This window comes from Gadus morhua, chromosome 2, assembly GCF_902167405.1.
Source record: "Gadus morhua chromosome 2, gadMor3.0, whole genome shotgun sequence".
NCBI classification, from domain to species: domain Eukaryota; kingdom Metazoa; phylum Chordata; class Actinopteri; order Gadiformes; family Gadidae; genus Gadus; species Gadus morhua.
The window spans coordinates 16,449,422-16,467,569 of NC_044049.1; the positions used below are offsets into that span (position 1 = coordinate 16,449,422).

The 18,148-nt window shown below is 44.4% G+C and overlaps 1 protein-coding gene and 4 non-coding genes across 6 annotated transcripts; all 5 read right to left on the minus strand.

Moving 5' to 3' along the window:
* Positions 1-599: 599 nt before the first annotated feature.
* On the minus strand, positions 600-17,116 carry kpnb1 (karyopherin (importin) beta 1). 2 transcript variants are annotated; one of them, XM_030381439.1, is made up of 22 exons: positions 16,764-17,116; positions 15,732-15,790; positions 14,477-14,659; positions 13,928-14,128; positions 13,551-13,703; positions 13,355-13,414; positions 12,873-12,962; positions 12,376-12,486; positions 12,060-12,161; positions 11,372-11,596; positions 10,690-10,881; positions 10,199-10,329; positions 9,822-9,969; positions 9,557-9,628; positions 9,225-9,369; positions 7,211-7,293; positions 6,629-6,736; positions 6,106-6,249; positions 5,624-5,729; positions 4,898-5,012; positions 4,239-4,400; positions 600-3,460 (listed from the first exon to the last, which is right to left on the minus strand). In XM_030381439.1, coding segments are annotated over exons 1-22 (2,631 nt in total). In that variant the 5' UTR covers positions 16,804-17,116; the 3' UTR covers positions 600-3,459. The 2 variants fall into 2 exon arrangements, with proteins under 2 accessions (XP_030237299.1, XP_030237290.1); XM_030381430.1 differs by having other exon boundaries at positions 12,873-12,968.
* LOC115539487 (small nucleolar RNA SNORA79) lies at positions 5,294-5,437 on the minus strand. The gene has a single exon (XR_003975937.1). It is a non-coding gene; the product is annotated as a small nucleolar RNA SNORA79 (small nucleolar RNA).
* On the minus strand, positions 7,019-7,164 carry LOC115539490 (small nucleolar RNA SNORA79). Its single transcript, XR_003975940.1, has one exon. It is a non-coding gene; the product is annotated as a small nucleolar RNA SNORA79 (small nucleolar RNA).
* On the minus strand, positions 8,910-9,055 carry LOC115539489 (small nucleolar RNA SNORA79). Its single transcript, XR_003975939.1, has one exon. It is a non-coding gene; the product is annotated as a small nucleolar RNA SNORA79 (small nucleolar RNA).
* LOC115539488 (small nucleolar RNA SNORA79) lies at positions 11,703-11,846 on the minus strand. Its single transcript, XR_003975938.1, has one exon. It is a non-coding gene; the product is annotated as a small nucleolar RNA SNORA79 (small nucleolar RNA).
* Positions 17,117-18,148: the final 1,032 nt, after the last annotated feature.

Below are 18,148 nucleotides of genomic sequence, written 5' to 3' on the forward strand. Positions count from 1 at the left end.
ATAGTTGATAAATACGTTCATTATGAAAATAACACTAATTTCTCCTCATACGAAATATTGCCAATAGGTATTTCTAAGTCATGACACTTGGAATTGATTGTTTTATAAATCCCATTAGCTAAAAGCATTCTATAAATACCCGAGTAATTTTCCATGATTACTAAGATCTTATGAATGCTCATGACTTTTGAATGGTTTGGTGAAAATCTTTCTTCCTGAATCCGCGGCGCTACGGTGTTATCCTGAATTGGACTAAAAAAGCAGCGGAACAGTCGACTCAGCACTTCAGCCCCTCCTCCTGGCCTGATCAGGTGCACCAGCTGTAGGCCTAGTTTATGAATACCAAACCCATCCATCTCTGGAAACGCCCAGATGGGTAGTGTTATCAAATGAACAATGTTTATGTTGAGATCCGATCACTTTTTTTTTTCGAATCAAAGTCTGCTCCAATCCAATAAAACACCTACCACATGCCCAATAATGGGCCTGGATAACGGATTATATTCAAGACCTATCCCAGCAGATTCTAACAGACTACTACCCCATGCAGTCTATACCCCATTGATTAGCCAAATAGAAGAAGGAACAACAGCGTTCAGTACAATATAGACTTTTATTAGTTCACTAATGTTCAATATGAAATTAAAAAGCAGATTGGCTTGATTCACAATTCACATTTTAGTTCCCATGTTCATTGTCTGAACCAAATGCAGTTTTGCAGATTGAAAGAGTTCAGTTAACTAATTCAAATCCAGCGTTCAAGGTAGGATTTACGGTTTTGAATAATCCAACTTCAATTTGAGGCCATGTTCCCTTTAATTATATAGGCGGGTAATATGTTTAGTTCAATGCCATTCCGAGGAGACTTTCTGAATGAACTTGTGAAAGTGAATTGGTCCCCAGCCGTGAGAAAACAACCGCTTGCATGCTTTGATAAACCGGACAGTTACAATAAAGTATTTTGGACAGTCAGTACACCCTTTTTCGCATAGAATGCGTCAACCAATTGTACCATTACGAACCCCATTATGCAGGTTCTAAAATGCAACTTTCAAGAGTTGTCAAAAGCCTGTATATATGGCTTTCAATAACGATTACAAAACAGTTTCAAGATGATCAGTACAGACATATTACAAGTCAAATTTCCAAAATGAAGTCTGCTTTTTTTTTTGCCCAGACTTCATAAGTGAGACGACTTGTTTACCTGTACGGACAAATAAACCAAATCACCAGAACTTCTTGGGGAATGTTTAATATCATTTTATTGTTTTATTTCTCATAGCAATGGAAAAATATAACCTTATACAAACGTCTTCAATTCTGTAATTTTTTTTTTCTTCGAAACGAGGATATTGGTAAGTGCCCCTTTCCCAAAACAAGTGCAGCGAAAAAAAATAAAAAAAAATAAAAAAACACACCAGCAGGGACTTGGACTATCTAAGCACAGGTCCTATTCTGGTCAACTGGTTGATCATTTGTGGATCAGGAACAGCAAGGATTTACAGCTGACTGAATATCTTCCCCCATGGAAGGTGCATATAATAATATCCCACCTGTCCACACAGCCAGCCCCAATAGGGCAATATTCACTAAACTAGTCCCACTAATTTGGCACTCTCCTCTGAAGCGCTATCTCAGGCATAAGTACACAAAGAGATAATTTCTAACTTTTTTGGTAAAAGTTAGTCTTTAAGAGAAACCGCCGCACCCCTCCACCCACTACTTCACTTCATTACAAAAATCCTCTCAAGTGCTTTTAGGCCCACCTGCTTAAGGCGCAGCGAGCTCTGACATCACACCGGCTCAGACTTCCAAAGCCGAAAGGGTTAAGAGAAGCAACCGAGAGTGCCAGTGAAAGCAAAACTAAACCAAAAGCCTCAGGGTGGAGGAAGGAGACCCACATGCAGCTGGGGGTGTTTATTCTTTTCTTTTTAATATACAGTAGAAGCGAACGGGGCTAAAGTGGGAAGTCTGTGTCCATTAAGACGCCGGTACGACAGGACTCCAGCCTGCGATTCAGGGTAGAAAAGCAGCCAGACCAACATTGATGCTCTTCAGGATCTCCTGCCACCATAGGTTCGTATTGAGATAATATTTTTGTTTATTTATTATTTATTTATGTTACTTGTGGAGGGGGAGGGTTTAGAAAATTAAGAAGCTAGCTCTCCTTGGCTCCTCGCCCAACCTTACGTCTACAGAGCCCCATCCTCGTCTGCCACACAAACTGGGATTATGGTGGCCATTTTTTCTACTAACCCAAACTTGGTAGGTGGCAGCGATGGTGGTGCACGGAATGATGTGGCAGTTACAGTAGGGCAGGAACCTGCTTTCCAAGAGCGGAAAGAGGAGAGTCTAGAGGGCCATTCCCTCTGTTAATCCCCACATCCTCCTATTTTACTCCTCGCAAGAGGAAAGAAAAGAAAACGAAATCTAGGCACCATGCTTCAACTCTGACCAAAGATTGAAGACGGCAGCTCGAGTCAGACCATCTTGGCTGGGGGGGGGGGGGGCTTTTCATTTTAAGTCCACGACCACATTGGCTTTTTGAAGAAGTGCAGAGAGAAAAATTATAATAAAATAAAATCAAGAAAAAGTTAAATGTTAAGTATTCCACGCATCAGTCAAGAGAGCCATTTTAGTCTGAACAGATCGGATTAATCCTCCTCCCGTTTGAGTTACAGTAAGGTTCTTTTTTTGTTGTTGCTTCAATTCCAAAGAAATCCTTTCCCTTGTTAGCAGTTGGTCTCTTGTTTTTTCTCACAGGGAGGAAGAAAGGGTTTGGGCGACATGGAGTTGTAGCATTCATCTTTGTTGTCGTCATAGCAACGTTAAACAGACCACTAAAATGTTAGTTGGCGTCTCGGACGAGGGCTCATTCGTCTCAGCCGGACTACACAGCAGGGGGGGTCCAATGGAGGAGGATAGTTGTCGAAGAAGGGATGCTTGACAAGGCGTTGTGTGTGTGTGTGACCCCAGCGGGAAAATCATTTCAGGAGGGTCAGCTGGAAAGTAGTGGTGGAAGGAGGTCATGTTCAGAGTCCTTGTTCAGATATGGTACAGTCCACAGGCCGTCGAGGGGAGGGGTTCAATAGTCAGGAAGGCGGTTATGGGTGGGGGTCCGAAGGTAGGTATGGGGGTGGGTAGGTAGGGTCGCTGCCAGTCTGCAGGCGACCGCTGGAATTGTACTCAGAAGGTGTTGTGATATCAGTCATCTCTCGCGCACACGATCTGCGCTCGTGCGTTCTTTCTCTCTCTCTCTCTCTCTCTCGCTCTCTCTCTCTCTCTCTCTCTCTCTCTCTCTCTCGATCTCTCTCACACACACAGACACTCATCTCAGCGCACACTTAGCTTCTGCTTTGACCCGGTCACACGCGCGCAAAAGACAGAAGATGTAATTCCAGTGGGGCAATATTTCCTCATTGTTTACTGATGTTGATCTCTTTCCTGACAAGAATTGCATCTAAAGAGGAGAAAAAAGAGTCATTAATTAACTATCCAAAAATTTATATTTTTGAATTGCTCACGAAAGAGTACTGGTCTGTACAGGGTTATTAAGAATCTCAATTATTTGACCCAAGTATCTCCACAACACTGCCAGGTGAAGGGTGAGAAATATTCTGCCTCACACTAGAAGGATTTTCCGGGCGTACTAGACGCATTTGTGACCAAACACTCTGTATTGTCATACCTACCTTCTGGGATTGCAACAGGCTTTTGAAAAAAAGGGCAAAGGATTGGGGTAAGAGTTGGCATATCCCCCTCTTAGCCAGCAGGTTAATTTGTCTATCCGAGGTGATTGAAAGCCACATCAATGCCTTTCAATGTATTGGTAAACTTTTCGATATCCAACATGGTTTGCTGGTCTAGTCCCGGTACTGCATTCATTGACACAACAAACCAATTACAAAAACAGCGATGACAGCAAAGAGACCAGCCAACCATGTTTTAAATCAGTTAACCAAAACATTGACACTCAAGAAAGGCAGGTTTTGTGGATGTCAACATTCAGTTCACCTTTGATAAAAAAAAATTGACCTACTTGGAATATGACCACATGCACATTTTCCACAGACCGTTACATTCTTGAAGTACTTTGAAAAAGGTACCAATCAAATAATTCATGCTTAATTGATTACAATGGGATGACGCAGTAGGAAAATACAGAGTGTTGGGTCACAAAAGAATACCATATTTATGATTGGTTGGCCTTGTGTGCATTACTGAGTGTGTCCACTGACCAGGCCTGGCTCTTGAGCTTGCGGAGCTCCTTGGTGGCCCAGGTGGCCAGGGTCTTAGTTTTGGTGGTCTTGGAGCGCCGGCCCTCAGTCAGCAAGTCGTTTATGAGAGGACGCACCTCCACCAGCTTGGCCACATCCTTCCCGAACGTGGTGCAGAGGTCCCTGAAATGGAGGGCCAAGATGTTGGAGAAAAAGCAGCCGTTTTACCAAAACAATAGAGCAAAAGGCAGACTGAATTTAGATTTGGAAGCACATTCTTGTTACGTGGTTCAGCAGAATCCCTCCTATGACAATACGTTATCCTTTGAACATCTGGGGAGGATGCTACAGCCGGTAAGGAGGACACATAAATCCTCACTTAAATCGGTCTCTACTGCACAGGACATAAATGTTTTTGAATAACCACGTTGGCCAAATTAATCGCCAGGATACATTTTACGGATGAAAGCACACACACATTTGGTGCATTTTTAGAGTGCGCTGAACGTCTGGCGTCAACATAAGCCACTATCTGCCGTACGGAAAAACATACAAATAAGGAACGCCAGAAGAAAGAAGAACCGAAACCAAACGCTGCTTGGGTCCCATTGAAGTATGAAGGGGACAGTGGCGGTTCCTCAAAACTGCAGGTTGGATATACCAGCCAATGCTCGGCTTACCCTATGAGGCCAGCAGCGTTGGCCACAACTCCATCAGAGTGGTCCTCGTCCTCCGCTATGTGGTGGATGAAGGACAGGATAAACTCCACCCGTGGTTGCACTAGCATGACATCAGCTGGAGGAGGGAGAGTTACCATCACTTTAACATACATTCAATGTAGGTTCATTGACAATCACGACATTTAAAAATATTTTTGTAGGTCAATTTGACATCCCTTCCATGGCTGCTATACAGGTAGAACCCAGAAGCTTTCAGGTGGACGTCTTTAGCCAAACACCCCCAACTACTAGACAATCCTATATGTATATTCACACACAATCACAGCTAGCAAAATGCAAATTACTAATTAAAAGTTGATGATTTCAGAATAACAGCACATTCAACGGCCAGGATAAATTTGTGGGGTCCAGCAAAACCAGGAGGTTAGAGGGGCAGCACTGCCACCCAAACATCTCCTGGGTGAAATAGACCCCATCTTATTCTGTGACATCATAAAATCCACACTGCTGAACTTAGAGCAGGAGGAGGAACTGACGTCAGAGCAACACGTATGCAAGAGACCACAGCTAATAGAAGATATCAAGGATGAAGGAAATAGATTTTTTTAAGAATATTATCGTACTAATAAATTGTGTCGCCGATATTGCATTCATGAAATGCTATAGCAGACATCATGAGCAGAAGATTGACATTTGTGCCTGTGTTTGTCAGCATGCTTCTCTTACGGTGAACGTTTTCCTGGTCCCCCTTCAGGCCCTGTATGATGCCGGTGTAGGCTTCAAGGCAGCCCTCCCTCAACTCGTTCAGATAATCCACCATATCGTAGTCCGTCTGCAAACACAAACCAACGCACTATTAATTACATGGCAGTCAGCAGATGCAGCTTTCCATTGATTAACACAGAAAAGCCCACCTCCAATGAAATCTATAATTTCATAAAAGTCTATATGCCATTTCTTTGTATATAATTTATACAACATCAAAATCCATTAAACTCAAAGCAGTGAGGAACAATTATACTCTTAATGCAACACCGTTAAAAAAAAAATATGCCAAATGCCTGCATGAATCCATGTTATCCCATTATGTCAATGAGCTGCAGCACCTGAATTTATCAGATGCTTAAAAAAAATGTAAAAAAATATACATTAAAATCATACAGATTAATCAATGTAAGCCTGTACACGACATGGTCCACAAGCCTTACCTTGTCCACCTGGGCCTGGGAAGCCTGTTGGAGAGTGTCCAGAACAATCTCCAGGTATTTCTTGAACTCTCCACCGATGGCGAGAGCGATGTCTCCAAACGCCGACAGGATCTGGGGCTTCACAGACCGGTGGACGTTCTCATTCTACACCGGCAAACACACAAAAAAAAAATTGTAGTTTGCATAACGATGGCACGCGTAGAGGCAAATGCAGTAAACATCCAGACAGAAAGTGCAAAGTAGTTTCAAGTGTGGGTAAGGAAGGCAATACATGTAGATTGTGTGATGAAACAAACAGCAATTAACGTGACAACACACACACACACACACACACACACACACACACACACACACACACACACACACACACACACACACACACACACACACACACACACACACACACACACACACACACACACACACACACACACCATGTTTGGGGCAAATAACATTGCGAGAATAGAAAGATGCAGTCCAAAAAGAGGACGGGGAGAGAATGGTATGAAGGAGGGGTCCTCACCCCCAGGTTCTCCAGAAGGAGCTGCATGATCTCGTCACAGAAAGGCAGGATGTTGGTCATCAGAGCTCTGCACAGGTCACACACCAGGCCCACAGCTGCAAGGCACACCTGCCGCAGAACAAAACTGCATGCTTGAGTCAGGGTGTGTCACTCAACTACCAGGGGGACGGCCGACATTGAGACAAATCAGAGAACCTTTCGCCTGAAGTGACATAGAACCATCTTTAAAAACGTTTATATTGTGATATTCAAGAAATTCCCATCCCGTAAATTTGAAATATTTAATCATTAATCCTTTGGCTAGTCAGAAGATTAACAATGTAGTTTACATTGGTGGTGGGTGGGAAACAATCATAGGAGGGAAGATGAAGGAATGGGGGGGGGGGATTCATTTGTGGGGTCCAGCAAAGCCAGGAGGTTACAGGGGCAGCACCGCCACCCCCAAATATCTCCCGGGTGAAATGGACACCAGTTTATTCTGTGACATCATAAAATCCACACTGCTGAACTGAGAGCAGGAAGAGGAACTGACGTCAGGGCAAACAAAGCATATAAGAACAGTGCTCAACTTCCATGTCGTACCTGATATTCAGCATAGTTCTTTAGTCCAATTCCCAAGAAAGGCTTGAAGGCATCCATATATTTCTGGAAGTCGCTGCCGAGAACTGACAGAAAACATGAATAATATTAGCACATTTCAATCTTTAAAAAGAAAACAAGAAAATAATAAGATAACCTTTAGTATGCCATGCATAAAACCTAAACAATGTATGCATTAAATCCAGTGAAACAACGTTTTCCGGTCCGTCATACAACGCATTACGTGATTTTAGGGTGCCGTCAAGTCCACTCTTGTATGTAGCCAATAGGGCTGTAACGATACGTGTATCGAAACCGAAATCGCGACACTCAAAGCCACAAACCTGTCTCACGGTGTGAGAAGGCAGAAGCGCGATATGCCCTTTCTAACTCCGGTCAAATTGTCCGATTGAAATTTGCCAATCATTTGTCTAAATAATAGTCTGCTGACAGCGCCCCCTCCTATAGATGCCGTAAGTATGCGACGAGATGCCCTCTCTGTGATGACAGCTCTCCGTGGCTACGGAGGATTGCATTTCTCCACAGCCATCGAAGTCCTCATATGCGATATGAACAACATTTATCCAGAGTGGGCCAAGCGCAAATTAAATTGCCTGTGTGATCCTGTCTCTATAGTTTTGTGTGATTTGACTGGGAGTTTGTCTGCTTATAGCTCGGAATGAAGCAGCCACAGATTATTGACAGGATGGGTACTTTATTCTACCGGACTCGTTCGCTTCTTCACTAGACGCACGCTCTACCGCTCGCTCTCCTCGCTCGTCCACTCACTCGCCGACGTCACTCACACACGCATACTGCCATTCTCACGCACACACATATGCTACTCGTAACACTATGCCCCGTTTATAGAGCTCGTAAGTTTTTAAATGTAAAAAGAATAGTGATACAAACCGAATCGCGAGTTTGTGTATCGTTACAGCCCTAGTAGCCAACCAAACGCAGTGCAATCTGTATGATTCATGGATGTAATGCACACCTACAGACCATACTGGCGAGCTTCCTCAAATTTGGTACGATTATAAGCAACAATCCACAAATAAGTTTCAGTGTTATACCGTTAAGTTAAAGAGCACCCATCATGCTTTTTCGACTTTTATGACGTATAATCGTTGTTATGATTTATAGTCATATTTAACCTTAATAAAGGGTCAAATAATGATGTACATGCATTTAGACGTATTCCCGCCTGACCGTCTGGGGTGGCTGTGCAGAGCGCTAAACACTAGGGTCGCCAGTCGCCATTCACTTGTACAAATTTCCGGGATTTATCTAGGTAGAACCATCCAGATTTTTTATGTATGGTAATGCTGCAACATGCTCTGCCGGAAGGTAACCAATCCCAACGGAGTGGGGTTGGCAGGAGGGGGGCGAGGGGGCGGAGCAGGACGAAGCCGAGTGCTGGCAGAGAATGCTGAAAGCGCCCAGATCAGAGGAAGAGTTTCCCGAAAATCGACATGGTTTTTTGTGCTGTGATTCGTGTCAGGTTGCTCTATAGGAGTCATTAATAAGAAATTAAGACCAGAAAAGTAGTATAATAGGAGATCTTTAAAAAGGGATGTGGTGCCAAAAGTGTATGAATGATGCATCAGAGAAGGACATGGGTGTGCTAGAGGAAGGGTTGCCAAACACGACTAGAATTGTATGGCTTGTCGCTGGAGACTAAACAAGCATTACATTAAACATTTGTGGGGTCCAGCAAAACCTGGAGGTTACAGGGGCAGCACCACCACCCCCAAATATCTCCCGGGTGAATTGGACACCAGTTTATTCTGTGACATCATAAAATCCACACTGCTGAACTGAGAGCAGGAGGAGGAACTGACGTCAGGGCAATAGACACTGTGAAGACCACAATTTTAGCTGTGTTTAGACTAGGAGAAGCTTTGGCCTTTTGCTAAGGTATGGAAACCTAACACTGGTACCAGTCTTGCAGGGAGTCGGAAACCACACCAGCCTCAAAAACCAGCCATGGACCAGGAAGTGTGTGCTTAGTTACCTTCTACCAGAGTAGAGACGGCCATCAGCGCGTCCTCCTGAACACCCCCGGAGCCTGCGGTGCTCTGGAACATGCGGAGCAGGGAGGCCATCACCACGTCGGAGATCTGCAGGGCGTCCTGGTGCTGCACCTTACGTAGCACGTTCTGCAAGGAGCACACGCGGGTCAACATGTCGCTCGCTCCTCAACCACCCACGGGTCCTGCTTCCGTTTCGTCTTGAGCATCAGCCCGTAAGACTGAAGGCTACAAGGAGCATTTCTTGGATGGGTTGTAAGCAGTCATTACAAAAAAAGAAAAAAAAAAGAATTGTGTGGTTGCATGGCTCACAAACCTGTAGAGTAGCGCACAGCAGAGACTGAAGGTCGTTGTACTGGATTCGGTCGGAGGTGCTCTGGATGTGCGACTGAGACCGAGCAACGATACAAGTAAACAAAAATATAGGTCAAGGACATGCATACAAACGTGCTACCATATTCATCTCATTGTTTAGCGCATTGCTTTTTCATGTGAAAACATATTTTAACACATAACTCTAATTTTACGGTGGGTACTCAAAATTAGGTGTGAACTTTCCCAAGAGCGACCGGTGAGCTCACCTCCATCTGAAGGACCTGCTGCAGGCGCTCCATGATGACCAGCGTGGTCTTCTGCACGGCAGGGTAGCAGTCTTTGGCGCTGTTCTTCACTATCTCCATCAGCGCCTCGTAGGCCGCTGAGCGCAGGTTGTTCTGGTGGCCGTCGGGTCTGGAGGGGACAGGAGGGCACTCGCATTAAAAAAATATATAGATTGAAATGCATTGGACTTTGCCTTTCCACCCTCGACACTTTGGACTTTCAAAAAAAGGAGTGAGTCTTCTTACTTTGGTACCATTCATTTGTCATCTTCAGAAGCATTAGTGAGCATAAATGCTGCCAGGCACTGTTCAAACATATGCCTAAGGTAGTGGCTGCTGTCTTGTGTGCAGGAGTCTACCTGTCTGTGGTTTCAAGGAGTTTCTGGACGATGATTTCAAAGGAGGAAGAGAGGCAGTAGGTGCTGGGCTCTTCCTGGTCCTCGGCTGCGTCTGTGGCCTCGTAAGCAGCCTCAGCCAGACTGGAGAAGGCCTGGGGCAGAGAGGAGGGAAGAAGATGCTCATTAAATCTTTTGGGACTCAAAGTTTGGTAAACTGTCCCATTTAGATTTAGTACAGTCCATGTAGCTGTGAGCTAGCCGTCCGTTAACATCTCATCAGTGACTATCAAGTTATTTAGACCTTGATTGCAATATTTACACCAGGTTTGGTTAACCAATAGCCTTCCTTTCATGTTTTTAAGCATGCTTAAGAACCAAGAGTTGTAATTCTCTAAAATCCATAATAAACCAATATGCCCTAACCTAGGCACATGCTATGTTACCTGCTGAAAGGAATCCACACCTATGCACTTATCAAGCCAAACATCCATCCATCCCATGTTCCAACTCACCCAGCAGACGTTGGAGGCCACCCTTGGCTCTGCCCCCAGGCCCTCAATCAGACACTGCAGTAGCGGGGACAGGTACACGTCGTTGATGGCTGCCTCGGGCAGCAGCTCACAGATCCTGCCCACGGTCCAGGCGGTGGTGTCCCTCACCACCACGCTGGGGTCCTTCATCAAGTCTATGAGGGTGGGCATGGCCTGGGAAACAGTGGTTATAAGGAGAGGGTATTGGATAGCCCTAGGCACAAGCAAACCTCAAGTAGCAAAGGAGGAGTCACATTTCTTGGTTGGCGACCGAACAAAATAATTGACATGGTCACCACAATGCGATGGTTGAAATTGGCATGGCATAAGGATAACTGAATAATGAAAGTGGTTTAAACCCTGGCGACTACATATGTGCATCCCTGACCAAGTAGCCCAACCCCTACATGCCCCTTTACGAAATGTACTCACTGAGCTGCCTGGGATAACCACAAAATAGCAAATGGTCGAAAATAAGAAGACACTACACCGAGAGAATCAAAAGCAAAGTAACAGAAAATGCAACATGGGAATGGATTTCAAATTAAGCACCCGTGTTTCATTTGCACGTGAAATTCCCCAAAACATTAGTGAGCGTGTGTCCCAACACGGATGTGTGAATTGGGCTTCACCCAAACGACGAGGGGCAAGAGGGAGCAGCTACCTGGTGGACGAGGGGCTTGAGCTGGTTGAGCTCCGGGCCCTCCAGAATGGAGCCGAACGCCATGACGGAGGCATCCCGGTAGCGCCAGTCAGGGTTCTTGATGTGCTCCTTGATGAAGGGCAGGACGTGGGGCACGACGTCGTCCTCGCAGCAGGTGGCCAGCAGCATCAGACACACGCCGGCCGCCTTGCACGGGTTCCAGTCGTCGTCATCGTCGTTCTCATCCTACGAGGGGGGGGGGGGGGGGGGGGGGGAGCGAGGAAGGCAGGGTTACGATATCGTGAACTGCTACGGGGGCTGGGGGTGTCGACTGGCAAAGGGCTTATAATTCATTTGTGGGGTCCAGCAAAACCAGGAGAGTACAGTAGAAGCGTTGCCGCCCTAACATCTCCTGGGTGAAATAGACCCTGGTTCATTCTGTGACATCATAAAATCCACACTGCTGAACTGAGAGCAGGAGGAGGAACTGACGTCAGGGCAAACTAAGCATACAAGAATACAAGTTTATATCTCATCGACTGGCGAAGAGGGTGCGATATAGAAGAATGGAGTATTATTGGCATTTTTTTTGCCAATCTATGGATACAAAAAAAATTCAACCAAGAACATGTTTAAATGTACATGTCTAGAAAGACAATTGCATTTCAATATTTAGACTGAAACCAGAGGAAGGACCCTTGACGCTCACCTGTTTGGTGAGGGTCTGGGTAAGGATGGGAACCAGGTACTGCAAGGCCCCTTTGGCGTAGAATTTACTAGTATGCTCAGGGGGGCGACCTTGCTCTGAAGCCTGCCAATTCGAAAAGGACAAAGGAACGTGCCGTTAGCATAAACAGGATACCCAATAACCGGTTACTTAAACAAACCATCAACTGCCATGTGAAAAGTGCTTGGAAAAACATTTATATTTAATAAGACTTTAAGATTTTTTATGAAATCCACCCATTGAGATGCAAAACAAACAATATTTTTTTATCAAAAACGAATGATTAGCCCCAACATACCTCAGAGGCTTCAATGGCCAGATCCATCTCCTCATCACAGACGTTGGACCAGAACTCGATCCCCTGCAGGGCTACCTCGTCTATGTCACTCTTCATGGCCTCTATGGTGATCTGCACAAGGATTTGGTGTGGACGGGAAGGACATGGATGAGTCAAACGGGGAGGAGAATTGCAACAATGTTTGGTCAGGACTTGGCTGGAAAACCATTCCCAATGGTTATATTGTGGTGGCAATTAGAAGTCCTGTAATCCATTAGCCACATATAGACATGCTTTATGAAACTTGATAGCAGGCAATGTGAGTCATAATAAGGTCAATGAAATGGCAGCCCATCTCCCCAATGCTTCTTATAGAACTGACAACATTGCAGAATGTTTGTGATACCACACCGGCTAAATGTTTTCCTCACATTTATGAGATGTTGAATGTAAGGCTGCAGGGAAAACCGGTGGAACCCCATAGCCCAGCTCAGATTAAACCAAGACGTTTAGCTTACCGCGAAAAGTGCCGGGCCCATGTAGGTCTCCATGTACTGGTAATACAGCGACATGATCTTCACCAGGTTCTGTAGTGCCGCTACCCTTACCTGGACCAAAAGAGTCAGTACACATTAAAATCTTTAAATCAACGAACGCAAACTATTCTTGCACTTACCTAGACCAGAAACTTCTCCACTAAAAACTAGTATAACAAAGTTTAATGTTACATATAACTTTGGAATATAATTTGAGGTTAATACTTTTAATTAAATTCAGATGTAACAGCAGCAAAAACTGAAAATCCAACAATGTACGACAGAATACCCACCATCTATATTTAAAAAAAAAAAAGACATCTAGAATATCAAACTAATAGATAGAGAAGACCATGGTGAATAATATAACAAAATCTATAAAAACACTGACAATGTAAAGCACCTGAAAAACCAAAAAAGAAGTTAAAGGTCATCATTGGTCAACTCCACTAGCTGCTACTCACTCTGGTGTCAGGGCACTGCGTAGCCTCACACACAACCTGCATGATGAAGTGACGCTCCGTCTGCAACACAAAGACCAAGTAGCATTTTATTAATGACAGCTCTAATCAACAGAAAATGGTTCAGGTGTAGAACATTGGCCATGCTCTTTGCCATGTAAAATGAAACACTTCAGAAAGGGTGCGTGCATCCACCCACCTCCTTATCAAAGTTGGCTTTAGTGAACTCCAGCGAGTTGAGCAGGGCATTGGTGGCTGCCAATTTGACGTTGTTGCTAGGCTCCTCCTTCCTCATGCCCTGGATGATGGCGGTCAGGATCTGATTGGCGTTGTCCTGCAGCTGCTCTGGCTCCTGGAAGCACAAGGGCAGGGTTCAGAGCAGAGCCAAGACAGTTACACAGTTAAGAGCTGGGACTTTCAATATCAGGATGTTTTAACTATGATAATTTTTCAAACATCCCAAGATGGAAGATAACTGTTTTGGGGAGAAAGTTCCAATAGTGTGGCAGGAAGGGTATCTCTTCAAAATAAGATTATTACTGCCGGACAGAAAGTTAGTGACTGGACCACACTCACTATGTCCTGACAGATATATCCGATGGCTTCCAGAGTGGACTCCTTCATGTGCTCAGTGCTCGAGGGGTCCGTAACGTTGGCCACCAGCTGTGGGATGAGCTCTGGCCACTGGTTGACAGGGATCTCTGCACACGCAATCCCGGCCACGCACTGCGATGCTGAGCTCGGGCGATACGTCTCTGTGCCAAGTGTTTGGAGAACCTGCGTGGATACATACAAAACATGTGGTCATTGAAGATGGAGTGAACAAATTTCTGGTCCAAAACCCGAGACGAATGGATGCCTCTGAGGTATGCTAGGCCAGGTTAAATCTGAGGATATAAATGATGCCTGCTAACAAGATGCACAATGATATGCAGTTGGTTAACTTACGGCAATACATTTTATAACCACTCTTTATCCAGAAGTGCAAAGAAAAAAAGGGAATGCTAGCTCTGCATCAGCTTCAGAGTGTCGCATACATAAAAGCAAATGTAGAGTACAAGTGTGGTATATAATGTGTACAGTATGAGACTCCCTCAGGTTCACAAGATGTGCGTGTATCCTTACAAAAGTCTTGATCTCTCGCCTGGCGTTGGCGTCGATGGCCAGCCATCTCTGCTGGTACTGCGTCTTGACGTCCGGGTCCTTGGATGTCAGAGAGTTCTTCACCTGCAGACCAGCTGCCACTCGGGCCACCTGCGTGTTCCCTGGGTTGGCCAACACCTTGGACAGCTCCACCAGGAATGTGGGCTAGTGGGGGAGGTAGGAAGAAATGTTTGTTATGAATCATGAGGAGTGGGACAAGTGTGATGTAAAAGTTCTTGTAAAAGCAGTATTCTTGTCAATGAGAAAATAAAACTGCCAAGATAGAAACTATACAATATATTACAACAAGTCAATTCAAGCTTCGTACAAAAAGAAAAAAAGGTTATTATTCTTCTTCTTAAAAAACGTATTCAAAAAGGAGCACAATATATATTGTTTTTGTGTACAAGACTTTAATTTGTGGCCTTTTGCCTTCATATGTGGGTATGTTCCTGGGCAGTAGCAGTTGTAACGGGTGTTATGGAAGAGCAAGATGAACACAAATACAAAGTAAGCAGTTTTCCCAAAGCACTTTGGTTTCTGAAGTCGGGTAGTGGTGTTCATAATATGAGATCCAATTTCACAGGCCATGCGTGTTTCTAGTAGGATACCAGGATATAAAAGTGTAGATCGGGATTTCATTTCTTTTTACATTTGTGTATTACTTTTGATGCAACCCTCAGAACAGCATCCAAATCATCACTTGACACACACACACACACACACACACACACACACACACACACACACACACACACACACACACACACACACACACACACACACACACACACACACACACACACACAAAATGGAAATGAGGCTTTCCCTGGAATGATTAATGGTCTCCTTGCCCTCAAAATGAACCAGGAAAATATCAGTGAATGCTTCCAGACACTTGTATTAGCTAAATATTGTATGCACTATAGTTTTTCTTGACGGGATGTTGATGTAGAGCAATTTAATGCAATACGACATCGGTTAGAGCATTATCGGCAACGCTGCTGCTATCAAACCCTGCAGTGAATGACACCCAGCAGCCATATCGTGTAGGCAGTGTGTGAGAAAGGGAGGGCCCGGCATAGAAAAAGCCGGCTTTCTATTGCAAGTTAGCAACTCGACCCTTTCGGTAAACCCACGCTTGCATTGTTGAGCCAGATATTAAGAATGGTTTGGATTGATAGCCTACTTCCAATTCGGATTGTATCACATCCGGCACAAGTAGCGCGAGACTCACCAGGTGCTCGATAGCCGCCTGCTCCAGAAACTTCTGTGCCGCCTCCAGTTCATTTCGATCTGACGGAGGGGAGAATCGGTGTTGTTCAATATACCATAAGATAGCTATTAAGCTCATTCATAGGGCAAAGATGCGAAATGAACCACAAGCATATGCCAAAACGTGAAAGTTTATGTTGCAGTATATTTCAGATAGCTGTCAATATAGGGAGCAAGAGTCGTTCGGAATGGTTGTTCAACGTAGTGAAGAAAAGAGAATACACAGACGTATGGCTAGCAAAAACAACCAAGTTTAGCTTCACTATTAAAAGTCAAGTTAATTCACGGTTTTGCACATCGGATGCAGTTCCTACATGCTTGTTAGCATTAAGACAGTTTAGCGTTAGCCCATCAAAGCATTGCAATGCAATCCTTTAAAGTAACATTATCACAACAGACACAACATTGAAGTCAAACATCAGTACTTTGATTGACATTGTGGTCAAGAGTTACACATTTCATGATCAAAATAAGGTTGTTAGCCCTCAATATAATATGTTACAAAGTTAGCCGACAGTGGTGTGCAAGGATGGGCCGACTGATTTGCGCTACATTAGCTTGCTAGCTGGTTAGCGCACAGAAAGCATGGCTACATGGCTAAGAGCATGGGCAGGGTCGGCAGTGGACAGGGCTGCCAAGACACTGTTCAGAATATCAACGCATCATGCAATTAATGTGACAACAGCATTTGTATGTACTTTACAAACGGGTAACTCAGAACTCACAATTCTACTTCTAGCATTACAAGATGATCAGTTGGGATGGAAGGCTAAAGCCAGAAGCCGGATCCACGGTGAGCAGGCCAGACGGAGCTAGCTAACTGTAGCCACCCGCCTAATCGGTTAGCAAGGCATTTCCCTCCTCCCTCATACGACAACTTTCACCAGTCATCAAGCAACGACAAACACAACATAAACCAAGTTCTAATTGCCTTGAACCACTGACATTAGCAACGTTTATATTACGAAGAGAAGATTAGATGTACTGTATTTACCTGGAGAGACGGTTTTCTCGAGAATAGTGATGAGCTCCATTCTGTGCCCCGGCTGCCACTCTCTTTCCAGAAGTAGTTACTAGCTAGCTAGTTCGCTTGCCGCGCACAACTTAACCCGGGTGATAATAACTCCTCGGCGTACACCGATGTTCAACAGAGCGTTGATAAAGTCAACAGAAGCCGTTGATCAACGTATGCACTCCCAACACCTTCTTTGTTGATGATTCGCTCTTAATGTGTAAAATTTTTTGTTGAGGTACGGGGCAAATAACGTATATTAGCAGCAATGCTGCTTGCTCGCATCCTGTGTTATAGGGAGGGAAAGGGCCGTGCTGGTCTCCGGCGGAAGGATATCACGCGCCACTGCTGTAGCGAAAACTCTCCTCCCCTCGCTCTCTCTCCCGCGCTACCGCTGGGCTGAGAGGATCTGGAATTTTGCGTTATCCCGGTCTACCGCAACGTAAATTCCGGTCTTTTACTTCCTATGAGCTCTATAGCCAGACTACGGTCCCCGAAACGAGAAGAAGAAGAAAATGAAAAGAATATCAACAAAAACAAGAAGGACTAAGAGACTAAATATGTATATATATTTTTTTAAATGTGATAAAGCAAGATCCGTAACTTGTTACAGTAACGGATATCCAGCTTTCTCGCTGCTAAAGTAATGTTACTGAAAGTCCCTCCCTCTCTCTTGCCAATAGCGCTCATTTAGAGCACTCCGTTCCATGCGTTCCGTCGCGTGATGAGAACGCCTGGGAGAACGATATTTCTACACGTCAAGCACGCATGGTGATAGTTTATTGGAATAGGGCCTCATACAACTTCATTAGCCCAAAAAAAAAACACATCGACATTCGGACTTATCGGGGACAGACTCTCATCGGACTTTTTTTTTTTTTTTTTAATTGTTTTATATGGATCAGAATGTTGGCGACAATGCTTTCTCCACACAATTATTTCAAATCGCTCTGTCAAATGAGATAGCCTAATAAGGAATTAACCTTAAAAAATCTGCCAAATATTTGCCCTCAAGGTGGTAGATTTAGGCTAATAAATCCATAATCGGAATTTAAATTATTACTTTATGAAAGGTCCGGCGAGCAATTCAGAGAATAAACTGAACAATGCGATTAATATGGTGTGATATTTACATTTTTTAAAAGAGAGCCCATTTGAAAACACCTCGCTATAGTATAAAATAAAAATAATCATACTGTAACCTACGTCTCTCATTTGCCCTGAGCACCGCAATATTTGAGAAAGGTGTCAATGTTAACTGCCACCTTATAGGTTATTTCCTGTCCCGTCTGTCGCGTTATACTTTCATACTGAATTTCTTCCGTCTAACTTTCCTTCACTGCATGTTCTCTCGGCCTCAAACATTT